Below are 21215 nucleotides of genomic sequence, written 5' to 3' on the forward strand. Positions count from 1 at the left end.
TTTGATTCTGCGACTGCTGGGAAACCGCTGTCATCTTCTTGCACATTCCCTTGCACTTCTCTCGCCTCCCCCTTTTTTTTTTTGTCGATCTCTATTCAGACTTTTCTCCGTCTATCTCAATTTTCTCCTGTGTTCTCTTTGCAGTTCTTCTCCATGTGTAATGTTGGCACCAGGAATTGTTGCATTGTGGTTGTGAGGGCCATTAGGCGTCATGTGGTAGAGTAGGTAGTGTCAGCATTGTCACCACGTAGGAGCTTGCATGAACAGAGTCTGAGTCTGTTGAGAGGGACAATGCTGTTTGGACTGTGATGGCCATGTGGTAGAGTAGGTCAGACATAGACGTTCTACGTGTTGGTGTGTGGTGGGCGTTGAGAGCTAGAATGGGGGCGACCGACTCTGGGACGCCGGAGCTCTCTCCGACTTTCCAGAGGTGTCATGGGACTTGTTGGATGAAACACGACTGAAAAAAAAACACAGTGATGTCCTGACTCTGGCTTCCTATTGGTCTACACAGTTGAGTTGTGGGTGTGAGAAGAGGCCATGTGGTAAGGTAGGAAGCATCAGCGTTGTCCCCACCCGGCATGAACAGAGCCCGAGTCTTTTAAAAATGGCAATGCTGTTTTGGTTGTGATGGCAACTAATGACCACAAAGTAGGTGATGTAACTTATCAGTCGGGCATATTGGGGACGAGGGGTTTCTTCACTAAGTGTTTATCCTTTCATTAGGGCATGAGTACCTTTTCTTTTTCAAAGGGGGTCTAACACTACCCACCTCCCACACACAGCTCCACCTATAAAGCAGGTTTAACATCAGTAACATTAGTGCACGGTGTAATCCTGCACACTGTTTCCTCTTTTCTCTCTCATGCTAATCTGTTATTGGCTTCATCCTCTTGTCCGATCAGCAGTATTGGATGTAAAAAAAGTTGCTGAGTCTGCACATCCGTTCAACAAGGGTTTCTGATACCTTTCAATCCAAAGCTCTACAGTGTGAACCCCGATAGACTTTAATCCAAAACAAGTTCATCCAACACGGGCCTGTTCGTCCTCTGCAGGGTCATAAATACAGTAAAATGAAAATAAAGCGTAAACTGTGATGAATGACAGCGGTCTAAATGCCATTAGCTCGTCAGCACTATTGAATAGGAAAGTGCTGAGTGCATTGTTTCTGACCACTGACCAATAATCCTGTTAATAAATAGCGCATGCATCAGTGAGCACTAATAGGCAGGGTAGTGTGTGATGTAAGTTACTGCAGTGAGGGTTTTTAAATAATGTGTAAGTGATAATTTAGACTTCTCTAATTAACCACCAGCTTTCTGAAAATCTCCAATATGAACTTCATCAAGTCAGCAGCCTATCTCACCTCAACTCGATCCGTTCAGTTCTACTAATAAACTTCTCTGTTTGACCTCTCACTCCCTGCAAACCTGAAGAAAAAATAAATCATCAGATTTCGATCATTCTGCAAATATTATGTACGTCCCTTCATATCACAGTGTGGAGGGAAAACAAACCAACAAACATCGAGGAGATTGGACGCCGGAGCGGCAGCTGCAGCTGCAGGGAAATTGAGCTGAATATTGATTTGCTGAATAAGTTTATCTGATAATCTGCTCTGAGGTCACCACCATCTGCCTGCTCCTGTATTATATTACCTCTGAACTACCAGAACAATACACTGGGACCAGTCTGATAGATGAATGTGATGGCATAGGAACGTGCTGGTGTTGATTCCCTGACTGGTTTGGTAATGGAGGTTTGTAGTATAGTATGTAATGTTTTGTTTTACATATGGTTTTTTTTATACTGTCCTTGAGTGAGGGACTGAATCCTGAATGTACCAGCTAAGCATTAGTTAAATGTATGAGATCTGAAAAGAAGGCGAGGTTACACAGACAGTGTGAGTGGATAAAACAAGATACACTAAAAGCACCAACAACGCTGGTTTTGCTTAAATGAGATATTTTTCATGTAATTGCAAATGAGGCTTCTAAATGAAAAACAACATGCTATCTTAGTTTCATTTAAAACCAATCTAAAAAAAAAACAAGGCAACAACTTTATACTGTAATTAAAAATATAAAAACACTCAAACTTAAAACATATAATTGTATTCAATTCAGTTGTAGTTGACCTTTTGTGCTGAACCACATTTTAAAACTCACATACAGTTTTCACACCAGCAGTAATCTCCTGAAAAACATGGGCAAAGGTTCAGCTCATGAGGGGTGACGTATGTTCGAGTAATCCCATGATTAGTCTGCAGAGGGCGCTAAATGCTTTATCTGCAAATCACTTGATAGTTCCCCGATATTAAAGCAATAGTTTCAAGCCTCTAGGAAGGCAGTTAAAGCTGTGTACATATACTCTCTTCTCCAAGCACTGGAGAGCAGCCCTCCCCTGGTAGCCCTGCAGCGTTCTGCCCCACAGAAGGCTTCCAGAGAGTCGGCCAATCAGAAGAAGAGTAGGAAGGGGGGCCTTAAAGAGACAGCATCTGAAACAAACTTGATGATTATGTTTTTTTTATTTTCTGGAAAAGTCAACCAGAGTATAATATCAATAAATGACGTTTCAGTTATGGCAGCTAAAGACCTTCTGTGAGTCCCTTGATTAACATCAGTATGTACGCAGTTTACACTAGCTTTTTTTTTTTTTTCTGCAAATGTAAAAAGAGTACAAGAGCAAAATTATACAAAACAAGACAAACAAAAACATGGAGACCAAAATTACTGCAAAATACTGACACATCGACTCATAGACTTCAGCAAACAAACCCTAAAAAAACAAGAAACAGAAAAAAAAAGAGAAAAGGAACGAACAAGGACAAGAAGAGTGGGAGAAAAGGGGGAAGGGGAGATGGTACTGTTCGTATGGTGGCCCTTGAGAGGGACTCAAGCTTTTTACAAACTTGACGCAACTCTCCCCCCTGGAACCACAGAAGATATGTGTTTTTATTTTTGGCAATTTTCCCTTCATCATTATAACAGGAACTCTGTAAATGAGTTAAGACATTTAGGAAGGGAAGAGCAGGAGTGACATGCAGCAAACAGCAAATATTCAAAGGTAAGTTTGGGGTCATTGCAGCATTATGCACGGGGTGTGGGCTCTACCTACAGAGTCCAGTTCCCTCAAAGGAGTTCACTTCATGGATATTAAAGAGACTTATAAGCACGTCTTCCTTTTTGTGTTTGGGAGCTCTGTGTGTTACTGTTAGCTCTGCAGGATTACAATGTACTTACCCGTTCGCTCCCTGTGTGCACTTCATCATGAACACACAACCCCTCCCGTCATAAAAGTATGTGAGGCAAAAATATTGACTTATTTGGATTCAGCAGCCGTAGCATTGTCCTGTTTAATTCATAAAGCATCTTACCCCACGCATTGTGTTCCCCGAGTCTTTGATTTTCCATTGTTTGAAATCTAAGCCGCCGTGTTTGTTTGTGGAAATTCATGAGCCGCATTTCAGTGTACACTTACGCTTGTGAGCCATAATTCCAGCCTGCTTTATAAGACAGTGGGTCCCATTGTTTGGATTAATAAACCGTGTTATTGCCTTGCATGGAGTTGTAATCTACAGCTTTGTTCATTTTCCAAATCCTCTAATGCAGTTGGCTTTTTATGTGCTAAAAAAAATCCATACACAGCACTTTCAAGAGAGTACAAATATACCTTCCTTCCTTTGTGAAGGTTTGCAAGCAATTATTTTCCCCTGTTAGATAGTTAAGCTTCTGTTTATTCGTGGTGAAATGCTGTAAATGAAATGATTTGCTCAACACAGAGATGATTTCTCTGCTGATTTGTGGAGTCAAAGAATCCTCCTATGAGGATTTTGTGGAATCCTTTTCTCCACTGTTTCTCCAAATGCACAAAGATTGATGTCACATTATTCTGTTCAGTTTGATGTAAGAAGTTAACTGATGAGTCAAAGTTAGCTGCTAATGTGTGTTTTGTACTTCTTGTCCTCTTTGCATGAAACACATTTTAGTCTCGTATCAGTTTGAAGACGTTCTATGTTGAGGGATAATTTTGCACAAATTCATCGTATGACACTGTGTGACATTTCTTTACATTGGTCAAAACCTGGAAAGAAAAGAAAGAAAAATAAGCCCAAAGAAAAAGTTAACAACAACAACAATGGAGAAAAACTAAATAAAACCTTGGACCCCCCCCCCCAAAAAAAAGCAGGTTGCACTGTTGTGCCGTTGTTACCGCTGTTGCCTTACAGCGAGAAGATTCCTGGTTGGAGCCCCCGTCCAACAGGAGCCTCTCTGTGTGGAGTTTCCTCCGTCAGTCAAAACACATTCTGGTTATGTTCATTGGTGACTCTAAATTGCCTGTAGGTGTGAATTTGAGTGTGACTGGTTGTCTGTCTCTGTATGTCAGCTCTGTGATTCATTGGTGAACTGTCCAGGATGTAGGTACCCCGTCTCTCACCCAATGACAGCTGGGATCGACTCCAGCCCCCCCCCCCCCCCATGACCCTGAGTGGGTTAAACAGTGGATGGGTGGGTCTAAATAAATAAACCCACCTAGAAAATGTTATATTCTCAAATCAGGAGATTTTTTATTCAACTTGTGGTCCATTTTATTTTGCATCATTTTGTATTGTTTCCTCTTTTTATTTTAGTACACGACGGGCTGTACCAACTATGTAGTTCTAAATAACAACAAACAAACAAAAGATGGATCAAACTGTAACTTACACTGTTGTCAGTTCTCAATACATTTGAGAAACCTACAATTTTGCATCAGTGACTCTTTGTTCTTTTTTTCTCTGTTGAACCGAACTCGTACCAAACTGTGACACAAAAACCAAACCGCGACCTCTGTGAACCGTTACCCCACTAAAACCATATAAGCATGCTGCCATGGGGAATCTTATGATGACAACAGATCCATCAAACAACAATGGAATGGACATGAGATGTAAAACAATAAAAAATGGATTAATGCATAAATATGTTCTTCTCATGTGTGCAGAATAAGCCGAGCACACAGTACTGTACACACACTGCCTTTGATGGTTTCTTTGATCTGCATGATCTCACTGCTTTAAATCCTCCTTTACACACTGTGTTTATCTGTTTTATCAGAAAATATCCCAACTTCATGTTTAGACTTTAATTCTCCTTTACCAGCCAATAAGAATTACTGTCTGATACGTTGTTCAGTCTCATGCAGCTCCTGTGGATCAGAATCATTCTGTCTTTTGGAGCTCTGCACCTGCACCTGCACGCCTTTGATGATTACTCTCATCTCCATTTCACTGATTGTTCTCCACTCTCATGTGCTCTCGTGTGCTTTCGTACACACTATGCAGATCTTGTGTGGAGACATGAGAGGTAGCTCTACTTGATGTCAGGTTGAAAGTCTCTTGAAGGTCCCCCTGATGGCTTTTTTTCCTTTGGTCGGAGGTGGAGTTTATCTGCATTTGATTTTCTTTGATGTTGCCTTTGATCTCCTCGTCACAAACCCCTCATTATGCTCTTTTCAGTGTCTCGTGTAAGCAGGGTCTGTATCTGATGTTGAGAGAGCGTAATCCATGTTGGATCTGAAGAACTGCAGGATGACTGGAGTTCAAACCTGCACCCGTCTGATCACCTCGCTGTGAGGAGAGTTTGTTGAACAAATCATGTTTCCCTTGTCTCTGTGTTGTTGCTTTGATCCGAGGTGGTGATCCTCAGGGATCTGTCCCTGGGTCCCTGCTGGGATCGCATCATTAAGAATACTGCCATGTCAACATTTCAGCCGGTGCAAAGGTTTCTTCTGTTGTTGCAAAGGAGGATTTATTTCTGATTTCGAGGGAATTTTTTAAGTAAAAGTTCATTTATGCATAGAACGTATTAGCTGATTGGCAAACTTGGTATCTGTTTAATGTTTGAAAAACTATGCATAGAGCATCCGATCAATTTCAAAATAAAACTCAATATACAGACTCCCTATTGTATGCTGCTTCAGTTGATCAACTTTACATCAAAACAGGCACCAAATGAAAAGCAAATCAGCCTCTGAAAGACAAAGTGACATGTTGTTTGCATGTTGTTCTCTTTATTCCTGTGTGATCTGGTAGTTCCCCTGTGAACTTGTCCAGCTGTTCATAGCTTTGCTTAAGCTTCAGAAACGGACCCAGCGGGTTAGGATGTGTGCCTTTGGATGGAGCCAAACCTTGGCAGGGACAAGAAAGCTGCACACATGGATCCTGTGGAAAAAACAAGTAAACAACAATGAATCCCCCGAAAACTATCATCAGACATGAAGTCGATTGAGTGCTGAGATTGCAAGGTCATCAAAAGTCTACACTTTCAAGGATTTGAGCTATCTTTGTTAGGAGTGTAACACTCTGTTAGAAACTGTGTGATGACATGAAAACATTTTAAAATGTATGCAGAAAGCAGGATGTAATAATTGTGTTACACTCGATGTGGTTGTGACATTGATTAAAATGTTATTTGCTTAATCAAGGTCATGTCTTTAGTTTGCATGTGAGGGCATCTGTGTGTCATCCCCTTTCAGTATATTATAACGATTACAAACAAGAAACGTTTGTCATTTCTTTATTACAGTCATTAATGTTTTCCTAAATCTTAAAAGCTAACGTTGAACAATAATTAACGTTTAATGTAGAAAGGATGAAAAATGACTTTGCTTGGTGTTGTGTCAGAGGAAATGTTCGAGGCAACTTTCATATCCTCTGTTGCTCAGCTGGTTCAATAATTCATACTCATGAAACCAGAGGGGAGAGAGGAGGCCTAGAGGAGAGAGAGAGAGGAACAGAGCGCAGTGATTTATCGGTGTGAAAGCTGCGACTGCTGCTGAACAATAGGAAGTTGTTAGCTTCAGACTCGGAGAGCAAAGAGCTGCCAAGTTTGCGCTCTGAGCAACAATATAGAAGTTTGAATCTGTGATCTTAGCAGAAATAGGAAGCTGTCATGTTTGAACTTTGCAAACAATAGGTGGCTGTGTTACACCTTAGAAACAATTTACAAAGTTGAAAACAGAGTTTCTTCTTCTGCAGCTTTGAAGAATAAAGGGAGAACATGCAGCATGTCCTGATAGGCATGGCAGACACTTTAACACGGAGCAGGCAGGATGGCATCAGGAAGAAGGACTGATGATGAAAGTTGTGTCATCAAAAACTGTTTTTGCACCTTCAGATCGTTGCCTGAGATCTGTTTCATGGGTTGTGTCACTCCATACAGAGGAGTGTTGACAGTTTGGAGCTTGTCGGGGAGCAGAGGTGACACGAGGATCTGCTGCAGCTGACAGGAGGAGGAGGAATCTAAAAAACTAGAGAGAAAGAAAACATACAGACTTGTCAACACACAAAGAAATGAGGCAGGAAGACAAGTTCTGTAGATCTAAAGACAGAGATAGCTGTCACCTCTCTGGCCTGAGAGGTCTTGTATCTGACAGAAAGAAATGTAAATGTGATGCTAATGTCATGCATTGTTTTTTTGTGTGTGTGTTGTCAGGAGGCACAGCGTCCAGGCAGAAGGGCTTTCGGGGCTGCATTCGCTCCCTGCAGCTGAACGGCGTCACTCTGGACCTGGAGGAGAGGGCGAAGATCACACCCGGGGTTCGACCCGGCTGCCCGGGTCACTGCAGCAGCTACGGCTCGCTCTGCCAGAACCAGGGCCGCTGTGTGGAGAGAGCCAACGGCTTCCACTGTGACTGCAGCCTGTCGGCATACACAGGAGTCTTCTGCAACACAGGTACACACATCTACAAGACACAATTAGCCTGAATTTATTGACTTCGCTGGCTGCTTTGAGTGAAAAGCTTTTTATCTTTTTGTGATTTCTTTAGGGAGCATTAATTTTTATGCCACTTGAGGACAGAAGAGCTTCATAACAAGCTAACAGACAAAAGCCCTAATAAGGTCGTTAATGCAAATCAGTTATCAGCTGTTGACTATTCCATGATCCACAGAGGATTAAAGGTCACATATTATTCTCATTTTTTAATAAGTTTAAATAAGTCTCAGAGCGCCCCAAAACATGTCTGTAAAGTTTCTTGTTCTAAATCTGCTCTGATCCTGTATTTGATCATACCTATAAACCCCTCTGTTTCAGCCCTGCTCAGAACAGGCTGTTTCTGTGTCTGTACCTTTAAATGTAAATGAGCTGTGTTTGACCATGCCCCCTCTCTGGATGGCTCAGGCTTTCTTGCACCATGCCCTATTGTTTACAGTTAGAAGGCAGAAAGGGCAGAACAAACACCTAGCTGTGGGAGTGTCACCCACCTGGGGGAGGGGTTACTGCCCTTTGTGATGTCATGAAGGGAAAATCTCCAAACAGCCTGTTTGAGCACACCGGAGCTGCTACTGATAGCTGCCGTGCTGTTGCTGTATGTGCTGTGTTTCACTCGTTCGTCTTGACTGCGGTCAACTAGGTCAGTTCGTTTTCATCGGGGGTGGGGTGGAGTAGCAGAGAGAATCACTCCCATGATTCCCCGCCAACCTCGACGTCATCTTTTGTAATTGTTTTAATTGAGAGCCCCCTGGTGGTGTAATTTACAAACTGCTCCTTTAATTTTTTAAATGAATAATCTCAGCTAAACATTTTAAATGAAATCTTTAAAGATGACTTCTAACAACTCTTTTAAAGCATAAAGACAGTCAACAAGGTTTAATCCCTGAAGCCCACATATAAATAAAGTATGAGTAATGATAAACACCCACATATAGTCCACCTGCTGGTGTGGAGGGTTTAAGCATCTATATTGTTTCAGAGAACATTTGGACTGCTTTGAAATCCTCGACTACCATAAGACATCAAAGGTTCTTCATAACGGTGTCCGTTTGATGTAAACTCTGCAATAATGAGTCATCAGATTGACATTTTATTCCTTTCATGAGTTCAGTATCATAAGAGGGTTCAGTGGTTTCTGCTTTCATAAAGGGAACTTCCGCTCCCTCCTCCCACTAAATATTGATATCTACTGAACCCACTCACCCGCTCGCCGTACTGAGTCAGAGAGAGGGAGCGTTTGTTTTTGATGCCTCTGTGAGTCACAGTGACACACACCGGCTGCGTTTGATATTTTAAAAGTTCATCTGTGTTTGCCGCTGAAAAATTAAACCGAGTACCAAACGGTTCTGCAGATTAATCCTCGTAATGATTTCAGCTCTTTGTAGATATTTTGAGAACACCCTTTTTTCTTCTCTTGTTGGCTAATCAGACTGAAGAAGATGTTCTGATGCCTCCGCCGAGGCTTAATTAAAGTTTGGAATCTGTTTTTTTCTATATATTTATCACCCTTCAAATAAAACAGCTTGGTCAGAAGCCCACTGCTTTAGTTATAAGATGCTGAATGTTCTCCTCAAAGAGTGAATTTACATGAACCTGAGCATCCTGATTTTGAGCCTTATCCCAATTTTTACATGCACACATAGAAACCTGGTTATTCATATGCCTGTATACATGATCAATACTAGTTACTCCACATCTACGTGTTGGGAAACCTGTTCACCACAGACTTAAATAGTTCAGCATTTCAAACTTTCTCACATCTAAACTTCCATCATATTTAATTTTCTCATTACCAAAAAGACCAAAATTAAGTTTCTTTGTTGCTCCAGAAGTAAGACGCTCTTGTTGCCACCGCCATGTTTGTTTTGCTGTTATGTCACTTGGCAGAGGCCGCGCCTTTGGGGTAGTCAGAAGCTGTCAGAGACTGGAGATAAGGCGCAAACATACCACAGTATGTGTTCTTTCCGGAGTTCTCCAGGGAGCAAAATTGGGATCTCTAAATCTTTTCTGACGTGAGTGCCGATAGCCTAGCGGTTATATCATGCCCCTCATGTACGGAGGCTATAGCCCTCGTCGCAGCGGCCATGGGTTCAAATCTGACTTAAGCCAGTTGATGCATGTCAACCCTCACTCTCTCCTCCCAACATTTCCTGTCTCTCTTCAGCTGTTGTTGTCTTTAATGATCACTCTACGCTTCATAAATCACATTTATTGAAAAAAGAGTAAGGTCTAAAACCTTTAAAAACTGAATTATTGTGCTGTCAAAGAGCTCAATAGTGATGCATGTGACGTGGTGGTTAGTGCCTACACCCCATGTACGGAGGCTATAGTCCTCCAAGGGGCCGGCCTGGGTTTGAATCTAACCTGTGGGTCCTTTCCTGCATGTCATTCCCCACTCTCGCTCTCTGTCCACTGTCCTATCTCTAAAATAAAGTAATAAAAGGACAATGTTTACACAGGCTTCTCCCGCTTCTCACAACACTACGTTGAATGTGAACAGTTGCACAACTTAAAGCTGAAGGTCAACAAAAAAAACCTCTCCTTCTCTCTCCAGAGGTGTCGGCCAGCTTCAAATCCGAGACCTCCGTCAGCTACACCTTCAAGGAGCTGTACGAGTTAAGAGGAAACAGCAGCGCTCTGCCGTCCTCCATCTACTCCGACACGACGCTGAGAGGAGAGAACGTCTCCCTGAGCTTCAGGACCAATCAGAGTCCGGCTGTGCTGTTCTACGTCAGCTCGTACTACAGAGAGTACCTGGCCCTGCTCATCAACAAGCATGGTAAGGGTGTGGGGGCTTTTATTTTGAAGGAGTCCTTTTTGGCTGCCACTCAAGCTCATTGTGTTTTGATCTCTTTCCTGCATCCTTTTGGCTTTTAATACTTTTTACAGCAGATTTCATCATCGTAAAAATCACTTTTTTACAAGTCCTTCCTCTGATTATCTTTCCCTCCTCGCTCCTTTTGTAACATCAACTTCACATCAATCATTTTGAGGTTGAACGTTATTCATGAAAGGCTTCTTATGAGCTTCTTTTCCTGCCTGCCTCCTTCTCCCAACCATCCCTCCCCTTTTCCTTCATTATACCTTCTCAGTCTCTTTCTTGTTGTGGTTTTCTCCCTCTTCTTCTAAATTATTCTGATTATATTTTCAAAACCTTAAATCAAAACCTTGTCAAGACTTTTTCTTTTTTTACACATTTCATCTGTCATCCATTTACTTTCTTCCTTTCCCCAGCCTCTCATCTTACCTCTCCTCCTCTCTTCCTCTCATCCTGTCTCCTGCTCCTGTCATCTCCTCCTGATATCGACCTCTCCTCGTGTCCTCCTCCTTCCTCCTTCCTCCTCCTCATCTCCTGCTCTGCTCTGCAGCTTTTAAAAGATCTATCAGGTTCTGTCAGATCTCTCCTCTCTCTGATTCACCCCGTCAGTCTCTACCTCCTTGTAATCCGTCCAGCAGGACCGGCTATTAAGTTTTGTCTCAGGCTGAAATAAGAAAAGAGTGTTCACTGGTTTTATCACTGAGACCTGAGGAGAGAAGCTGAGAGAGTAAACGTTTGGTGGGCTGTTAATGGGTGGCAGGTCACTGTGCTGCTGAATAAAACAGCAGAAAACTTACTCATGTGTTTTTATCAACTTTAGTGTGAAATAATGATGTTGTGAGTTTGACTTTTAAGAGAAGTCGGAGCCACTTTGGATTTAAAAAATCCAATTTTCAGCCTCCGGGAGTTTAATAAAATCAGCACTTTGCTGCTAGATGACCTGCAAATTGACTTTTTTTTCTGGTGTTAATGAGTCAGAGAAAGCTGATGGACAGCGAGGCATTAAGGTTTTCATGCTGACCGAGGAGTCGTCAGGTAAATGCACTCAAACTGAAGAGTCCAATTAAATCCCTGAGAGCTTTCTCTTGTTTGCCTTGAGGTGCTTCATTTAATTTTACTCTCGACTGCCGTCACACCCCCTTCAGCGCAAACAAAACCTTTTTACTTAATGCATCTTTCAGGAAGAAGATTAGAGCAGCAGATTGCTGCACGGGTTTATTAATAATTATAGACTCCTCTCTAGATACTTATATAATTGTAATTTTTAAATCTATAACTTCTTAAGATGGCTACACATTAGACGACTTTGGGCCCGATTCGCGCCCTTCAACGATTGGGTAGGGGGGGGCGTGGTCCGAGTCAGTTATACCTTGGAAACTAAGAATAAAAACATCACAAGGCTGTTCATGAAAGAAAAATGTTGCCTTGAATTTTGGAAAAACTATGTGTTATGATGAATAAATCTCTCTCTTAAGTATAACCCTGTGGTTTGGTTGTGTGTGTGTGTGTGTGTGTGTGTGTGTGTGTGTGTGTGTGTGTGTGTGTGTGTGTGTGTGTGTGTGTGTACAGACATGCTGGAGGTGAGATACAAGCTGGACAGCAGCAGAGAGGCTGAAGTGTTGAGGAGCAGAGTGAGGAGTCTGGCTGACGGACAGCTTCACACCGTAAACATCAGGAGACAGGCCGACTCTGTGACTGTGCAGGTAAGATCACCTCATCAGCTCATCACGTTCTTCCTCCTAACACAGAAGCAGTTCTTTCCTACATGAACAGACACAGGTGGACACGAGAATCTATTTGTGTTATTTCTGGCTTTTCGTCGAATGCAAACAAAGCGATTGTTCACCGTATTCAGAGTCCACCAACTTATCTATTTTGAGCTTCTGTTCAACACCTTCCACTTTCTTTAGCAGCTCCTCTCTTAATCTGTCCGCCTGCCTCTGGCTGCTGGGGAAGGCAGCGTAATCTCAGATTTTCTGTGCTACAAGGTTACAGTGTTAAAGTTTGTGAAGAACCAATGCAAAACACATTTTTTTAGCTCTGCAAGATGAGATAAAAATGTAATTAAAGGGTGCACACACAGCCCTGGATGTTAGGATTCTCTTGATTTAACTAAAATGTATTGTCACTAGTTGATGAGTGATTGATGTTACATGACAATCAGTCAGTAAGTCTTGTTTTTGTGTAGTTCAAAGCTGAAGTTATCTCAAGAAAGGGCAGATCTACCCTTACTCTTTGTTATATTAGTTACAAAGACCCAACATTAAAGGTCACATATTCATAAGTTCAAATAAGTCTCAGAGCTCCTCAAAACATGTGTGTGAACTTTCTTGTTCTAAATCCACCCTGATCCTGTATTTGATCATGCCTATAAACCCCTCTATTTCAGCCCTGCTTAGAACAGGCTGTTTCTGTGTCTGTACCTTTAAATATGTAAATGAGCTGTGTCTGACCACGCCCCTTTCTGGAAGGGGACGTGGCTCTGGCTTTCTTGCACCATGTCTTTATGTTTACAGTGTGAAGGTATACTCTGCTGTGGGAGTGTCACCCACCTGGGGGAGGGGCTACTGCCCTTTGTGATGTCATGAAGGGAAAATCTCCAAACGGCCTGTTTGAGCACACATTTTCTGAAAAGTGGAGCAGGAAAAAGACGGAGAGGATGGTCTTTTCTCATAATTAGGGGGTTTGCAGACAAACTAGGGACACATTTGAGTGTTAGAGGAACATGGTAAAGTGTATTTTGCACAATATGTGACCTTTAATCCACCATGAACACAGCACTTAGAGAAGTTACAGCGGCAAGAAGAAACTTCATTTTAAGAGGCAGAAACCATGAGCAGAACCAGACTCATGATGAACAGACATCTGCTGAAACTGTGTTGGGGTTGGGAGGGGATACAGGGACATGCAGAGAGAGATGGATAGGACGACGCTGTGTTCATCGATTTAAAGTGAGGACGGCAAATTGTTTTTAGAAAAGAGGCCACCAAAGATAGTAAACACTAGCTCTTAAAAATTGCACTTTTTTAGAGTTGAGTTTCTCTTTTTTGTATTCATTTAAGTGGTATACAAACAAGTATTTATCACAAGGTTTACAACTCACCATGCTGCAGGTGTACACAGAAATGAAGATATTTGTGCGTTAATGGTTAAACATTTGTCAGCAAGTAAAACCTCTTTGTTACGACCAGCCGAGGGGAAACCAGCCGTGGTGTAAAAGTGACCCTCTCCTTCCTCACACTCCCAAAGATTAATCACACAAAACAACGAATTTGCAGTCCACAATGGTGCTATTTATTTAGCAATAAACACAGTGGACTAAACTTCAGGGAGAGCGCCGGCAAAATAATAAACAGAACACCTTAGTCGAACCCACACTGCCTTCTCTAAAATAAAGAAAAGGAAAGAAAATATGAATCAAAATAAAAAAGGCTACCCTCACCTACAAAATGAGAACTGCACACCACAACAATAATTATCTCAATTAACAACCAAACACGTCTCGCTCTTTGGAGGTGAGCAAGAAGGAGGGCCGCGTTCCACTTCCGCCTCTCTCTTTTAAAAACGGACGCCCTTAAGATCTCCTCCAATACGGACGCTGCACCAGCTTGAATCCAATCAGAGGCCGACACAGAATACAATCATAACAAAACATTTAAATATAATTATGACTCTGATACAGACATCTCTCAGATTATAACTTCATGTGTTTATATGACAGTTTATAAACCACAGGGTGCTAACAGCTTCATCTAAGTGTGTTACAAACCATTTATTGGATGTTTTTTTTTTATGTGGGGGGGGGGGGGGGGGGGGCTTAATGTAAGCTGTGCATGCATACATTTGTGTTTAAAGTCTGCATTGTGCCGCTTCACGTACACAGACTCGACGTTTTGCTGATGTGCTGTTTTCACTCCACAGACGTGTAAAGCTCCTGAACATGATTCTTTCTCCATGTTTTCTTAATGAGACACAAATCTCAAGGGCAAATGCAATGTCACATGTGCATAGAGCTGCACACAGGCAGTCCCTTCTCCTCTGTGTGTGGGCATTATGGGACAGTGTTTTTTATATTCCTGTATGGAATAAAAAACTCCAGTCAGCACTTCACTCAGAGTTCAGCCACCAGCAGCTGCTCCCCTGGACGCAGCTACTACGGCAGAGCAGCGGGGACAAACTACACATTAAAACAGCGGCAGATGATATATGACGCACCTTAACCGCATCGGGATCGGCTGAATCTTGCACCTTGCCAGATGATTTAGGAGGTGACTTTATCTAACCAGGAGTCAGCTGCGTGCGTGACTGAATAATTATCGACTACAAGGTCAACACGCAGCCTCCAGATTCACTGAAGACGGAGGTGAATGTTGAGTCGTTAGGCAAAGAGTAAAAGTTTAGGCGGGAGACAAATATCCCAAAAAACTATTTACAGCACATTTTAAAGAAAAACGGAGTGTTTTTAATCCTTTAAAGTTGTTTTTGAAGCTCATTTACGTTACCTTCGGTTGAACCTTTCCAATTTTAAACTGAACCTGAACTTCTTTCCTTCATCTTTATTTTTTTTTTAATCACAAGCTGCTACTGAGTCACCAAAAGGTAGTTTTAAAAGCTACACTTAACACACAAACTTCTCTGAAGCAATTCAAGAAATCATTTCTTTTTTCTCCGTTCAGATCGACCAAAACCCCAGAGAAGACTTAAACCTGACGTCTGACGGAGAATTCAACGCCATCAAGTCGCTGGTGTTGGGCAGAGTGCTCGGTAAGTGAAGAGGCAGTCAGAAGCAGAAACAAGAGCACTCAGACTAAAACTCATCTGAATCACAGATTCACAGGAGTTTTAGCATCTTCTGTTTTCACCAAATGGACGTTTTATCAGAGTTATCTGAAGAAAAAGCATATTGGCGTGCACTTTGCTTGGAAAGTGGGGTTTTAAAAGTTTAGAGCAGAAGAGTTCAGGCGGTGTTGTTGATGCTGCAGGAGCTGAACTCACGCTTCTGGGCCGGAGATGGAGATCAGTTTCAAAGTTACTGTAAAGAAAGACATGTGCCGGGCAACAGTGGACTGGTGGTTAGTTTGCGTTCCCCGTGTACAGAGGCTACAGTCCTTAAATTGGGCGGCCTGGGTTTGATTCCGAGCTGTGGCTCCTTTGCAGCATGTCATTCCCCACTAGGGATGGGAATCTTTGGGTGTCTCACGATTCGATTTTGATTCTTGGGGTCACGATTTGATTCAGAATATATATTCGATTCATAACGATTTCTGGATTCATGATTCAAAGTCTATTTTTGAATTAGTACGTACTTCAGGATCTACTCCAGTCCTCTGTGAGACTGGCTGAATTTGTTGCTGATCCATTTGTCATTCTACTCAGTTAAAGAGCTAGCATTAGATCGATTTTTGGAAGTTATGAATTTATTTAAAATCTCAGAAGTGTGAAATCTCAAATTTTTGCATTGATCGATTTTTTTTCACCTCTATTCCCCACTCTCTCTCTCTCTCTCTCTCTCTCTCTCTCTCTCTCTCTCTCTCTCTCTCTCTCTCTCTCTGTCTCTCTCTCTCCCTGATTCCCGACTCTGTTCACTGTCCTGTCTCAATAATAGCATTAAAAAGCCTCAAAATATCGTAAAGAAAAAGAAAACGGCAATTTGTTGTCAGTTGATGTTTTAATAGTAAAGATGAATCAGGGGGAAAAGAGGTCATTGACAAGCCGTCATTACTGCGGCAGCGTCTCCCAACAACATCTACATGTTTGAATGAGAGCTGTACTGAAAAGTGAACCATTTCCTATTCTTACACAACTTTCTGTGTAACTTTACTTTTTACACTTATGTAAAACACATGAAGTAGAACCTGTGGAGTTCTCAGCTGGTCTAATAGTCATGAAAAACTTCAATTAAAAACAAAGAAGGTGGGGGGTATATTTCTTTATAATGCTTTCTCTCTTCCTCGACTTTCTGCATATTTACTCAAGTTATTCTGGACCTGAGCTTGTTTCAGGCTCGCTGTCAGAATTAATCGAAACGAGCTAAATGCATAATTAAGAAGTTTGTTGTGAGTTGAACGTGTCGCAGCATCTTTCACTTCCGATCACAGCGAGGAGAGAGAAAAGGAGAGAATCATGTTAGACAGCCTGCAGAAGCCACGCGGAGTGCAGATATGTTTAGCACCAGTTAATGAGTCCTGGATTAAACCAGAAATGTTCTTTCCTCTATCGCACCTGAACAGATTTGAGGTCCTGTAAAAAATGAAAACCTCACCCTCTGGGAGGGTTTGAACCACATGGTCATGGAGCTGCGGTGTGTAGTCCTGGTCAGGGGCCTGTAACTGAGCCGGGGTGAGACTTTAATTGGCTCTGTCATGACTTATTCATGTTTCCTTTGAGCGGCTCCATCAGAGAGCGACTCAGATATAAGCTGTTAATAACACGAGGGGCTCAGAGGCCGCGGGCTGCAGCCACAGCGCCGTGATAAGACCGACACGCAGCAGCTGTACGCTCGCTTTGAAAGGAAACACACTCGCTGTGTGAAGTCGAAACTTGAGTCTGCTGTTTGAAGTCAAACTTTAAATAAGTCACGCGTCCTGTGAAAACAATAACGACCCTCAGAACATCATTGATACCATACTGATAGAAAAAAAGATTCAATTAAATGAGTAGAGAGAAAGGTACGTTACACCACATCATGACAAAACAAAGTGACACAGAACAATTTATTAATGACTTATTACATCACATTCAACAAAACAATTCAATACACATGTTGGGAAAATCTGTCAAATTAAGTGTCGACATAGATATGAAAAATATTTATATATATCAGGGCAGTATAAAGAAGAGGGTAGGTACAGCTAATGTTATAGTAGCGCAAACATCAATATATATAGATTTTTTTTAAAGCTTTTTGTGCATTTAATGTAGAGGTAGGACGATGGATAGAGTCAGGAATATTATTATTTTTACAGTCTATGGTCGGAAATGACATGCAGGAAAGGAACCACAGGTGGGATTTCAACCTGGGCCGCCCGCTAGGAGGACCATGGCCTCCATACTAGGGGCGTGCACACTAACCACTGCGCCCTGCGCTTGATATGGTACATGTTAGGTGTTGTATGAAAAATGACATCACAGCAATCCCTGAATTTATCTCTTATTGCCTGACGACAACATACAGTTTGCCTCTGGGATCAATGGCTGACTCGTCGGGCATCCCGGTGTAGCAAACAGAGTGATAAACAGCCTCCAGTCAAGATTTTCTTGCCCTCCATTTCTTTGCATTTTGACATTCCCATTAGCATCTTGTAATGAGGCTTTTTGTTCAGTTTAAAAGCAATGTGGAATTCCTCCATCCAGACATTACAGAACATTACATCCCTGCGATGAGTAAACTCAAACATTAAGTAACACAGAGGCTTCACTCTGGCTCACTTCGGGGATATGAACCTTTCCTTTTGATTCATTAACAATCAGATCAACTTTATTTATATAGCACTTTAAACACAACATTGTTGATCCAAAGTGCTGAACATTGCAGAAACAAAGCATTAGAAAGTAACAGACAAGAACAACAACAATTTAAAAAAAAAGAAGAGAACAAGTGACCGTTAATTCCAGTGTAACACAAGAATAACAGAGCTATGGGTTTTTTGTGCTTGATGGGTTACTGAACATTAAAAGCAATTGAGTAAAAATACGTTTTAAGGCGAGTTTTAAAAACACCAATAGTGTGAGAGAGACCGATGTCTGGGGGCAAAGAGTTCCACAGTTTTTGTCCTGCAATAGAAAAAAGCCTGATCCCCATTGCACCTTGTCCTGGATCTAGGCGGTGACAGAAGGTTTTGTGCAGATGACCCTAAGATCTCTCACCGGTTTATATGGGGATAGGAGTTCTGAGAGGTAGGCGGGGGCAAGTCCATTTAATGCAATGAGTCCACTATTGCAGCTTTGAAGGAAGTAAAAAGTCAAGCTTTGTCGGATCTGCCCTCAAGAGGAGAAGGAAACAATTTTTTAAAAGTTTGTTTGTTGAATGGAGGTCGAATCGATGGTTTCTGATGCAAGTCAGGAAATCTAAACGCTGATTGGCTTTTACACCACGGCAACAAGTAAATTTACTGCTCATGTTGAAACTTTCGATCAACAGCACTTGCATGCAGATATCAGTTTATAGAGATAATTAAATCGTCATCAGATTCCTGCTGATGTTGAGTCAGGATGTCATACTGCTTGCTATTTTTTTCTCCATACAGACTGGTTTTCTGCTTACACTAAATCCTGCTGATGTGTGATTGGTTAATACTAAACCAGGCTACTAACGATCATCCAGTACAGTGTAGGTCAGCTGCTTTAACCCCGTCATGTCAGCGTGTGACCGGTGCTCCCGTCTGTCAAACCAGAGGAGGCAGAGAGGCAGATCAGGAGCAGAAAAGCTGCAGGAAAGTGGATTTTCTGTCGTTTCCTGCCAACCCCGTCATCCATCAGCCTAACTAATGGACCTGGAAGAAACACACAGATAGAGAGAGAGAGAGAGAGAGAGGTGATGGAGTGAGGCGTGTTTCTGCTGAGAGGCCGCTGTAATGTTTCCTGCCGCTCTCATCAACATGCAGATGTGTTCTGCTAAAACCACTGTCACCTCTCAGTCATCAGAGCAGACACTGATGCAGCTGTTTACAGCGCTGATGTCGCCTTTCACAGCTGCTGTTTACTCTGCTGTGAGGAGGAGGAGGAGGAGGAACGATGAAGGGATTACAGTCGATAAAATGAGCGGATAGAGGCGAGAGTGAAAATCTGTCTGGTGGAGTGATGGATGCGGACTGGAAGCTGAGTCACTGACAGCTTGTCTGCAGTAATGAGTGTGTGTGTGTGTGTGTGTGTGTGTGTGTGTGTGTGTGTGTGTGTGTGTGTGCGTGCGTGTGTGTGTGGGGTAATCATTGAAGTCGATATGCTGTGGCTATTGTTCCACTCAGATAACCAGGAAATGTGAAGCGGAGTCAATGAACCTGTCGGTGTGTGTCGTGAGTTATCAGGAGAGAGAATCAAGCTTCTTAGCAAAAGGTTAAAAGTTCAATTACCTGATCAGATGAACGACTTATTTTATCTCTGATGTCTTTCTAAAGGATTAAAAACAGCCATGCTGAGAAAGTTTTTCATTTCACAATCTCAGTGTAACATCTGCCTATGACAGGAAATGTCTCCGTTTGATGTTCTTCATTATATATATTTATCATTGTGTGTATGTGCCCTGAGTAGTTTTCTGTGCCCTCCTCATGATGGGAAACAACAGTGTATCATGGATCTACACTTGTTATCTGTCAGTGGTCACTTACATTAGAAGTCAAAGCAAAACAATCCAGCAGATGAATCTGCTTAAGATAATAAGATAACAGTCTCTGGTTTATTAAACTATAGTGAAGTGAACTTAAACATAAAGCAACTATTGGCTCTCTTAATATCACAATTTAGCTTTTTTTTTGTCCATAGGTTTTTGTGATTTAACAAATGAGATATAAATTGTGATTTAGTTAGATGCTTTTACAGTAGCTGCCTTCTCTACCATCCCATGTACTGAGATTGTAGTTGTCGTCATAGTATCGAATTTGACCCCCGCCCTCTCCTCCCAACTTCTCCAATCACTCTTCAGCTTTCCCATTGAAGGCATCAAGGCCCCCCAAAAAACTTGGAAGTAGAAGTAGAAGTATCAACCTCTGGAACTTTTGCTCTAAAAAGAAACAGAATCTAGAAAATTATGTCAAAATTAAACGTTTATTGGAAAGATCCAGTTTCCTTTCTTCCAAAAACATGCTTCTTTATTTCTGAACAGTTTTGTATTGACTTGTTAATTCATGCTGAAAAAGGCATTTTAAATTCATCATCATGACTTTTTTTGGATGGTTAGATCTAATTTTTATTAAAGATTAGAAATAATGTCAGGACCCAGTTGCATCAGATTTTAAGACGTGTTTCAGGGTAAGAAAAAGAAGTCGATTGAAATAATGGATTTAAAGAAAAAGTGAGATAGCCCTCTTCTCGTTCTTCTGCCTCCAGACTCTGATGATTTGGATCCAGACCTGAGCGGGGTGGCGTCTCTCGGTTTCACCGGCTGCCTGTCGGTGGTCCGCTTTAACTTCATCAGCCCTCTGAAAGCCGCTCTGCTCCACCCAAACACCAGCCCCGTCACCGTCACCGGACCTTTAGTGCAGTCTAACTGTGGCTCCTCGGCTTCAGCCAATCCCTACGCAGCTGAGAACACACACCACCTGTCAGGTAAGAGGAAGGAGTCAGAATTTTTAGTTTAGATAGACAAACATTTGGGGTAAACATATTTGATGATTTTGACGATATTTCTCATTTTAACATCTTCAACAACTTCTCTTCTCTTAACCCTTTCATATTCTTGGCCGCTCTTTGTTCTTTCATGACATCATCTCTCTCTATTTCCCTCTCTTTTTTTTTCCTACCTTTAATTATGTCTTCGTTCCGTCTCGGCTGTAGATCAGTCGGGTTCAGTGGGTTCAGGTGAACCGTTGGTCAATGCCGTGAGATCGGACTCCGCTCTGATTGGAGGTACTGAACCGAAGTTTCTCACTGTACTTGAACCTTTTTAATCCTTTTATCCTGTGTTTGTATTGAATTTATTTGAGCTATCA

At 42.0% G+C, this 21215-nt stretch overlaps 1 protein-coding gene across 2 annotated transcripts in view; it reads left to right on the forward strand.

The window, feature by feature from the left end:
• The window catches only part of LOC132979539 (contactin-associated protein-like 4), a 340781-nt gene that overhangs the window by 90069 nt on the left and 229497 nt on the right, over window positions 1-21215 (forward strand). For both annotated transcript variants that reach the window (XR_009674058.1, XM_061045430.1), the window contains exons 18-23: window positions 7476-7715; window positions 10309-10533; window positions 12142-12275; window positions 15249-15336; window positions 20614-20832; window positions 21061-21132. Coding sequence is in view for 1 of the 2 variants with exons in the window: in XM_061045430.1 (XP_060901413.1) it covers window positions 7476-7715; window positions 10309-10533; window positions 12142-12275; window positions 15249-15336; window positions 20614-20832; window positions 21061-21132 (978 nt within the window). In the remaining variant the exon portion in view is untranslated. The remainder of the gene's footprint in view (window positions 1-7475; window positions 7716-10308; window positions 10534-12141; window positions 12276-15248; window positions 15337-20613; window positions 20833-21060; window positions 21133-21215) is intronic.

The sequence above is a fragment of the Labrus mixtus genome, chromosome 8, assembly GCF_963584025.1.
Source record: "Labrus mixtus chromosome 8, fLabMix1.1, whole genome shotgun sequence".
NCBI lineage: Eukaryota > Metazoa > Chordata > Actinopteri > Labriformes > Labridae > Labrus > Labrus mixtus.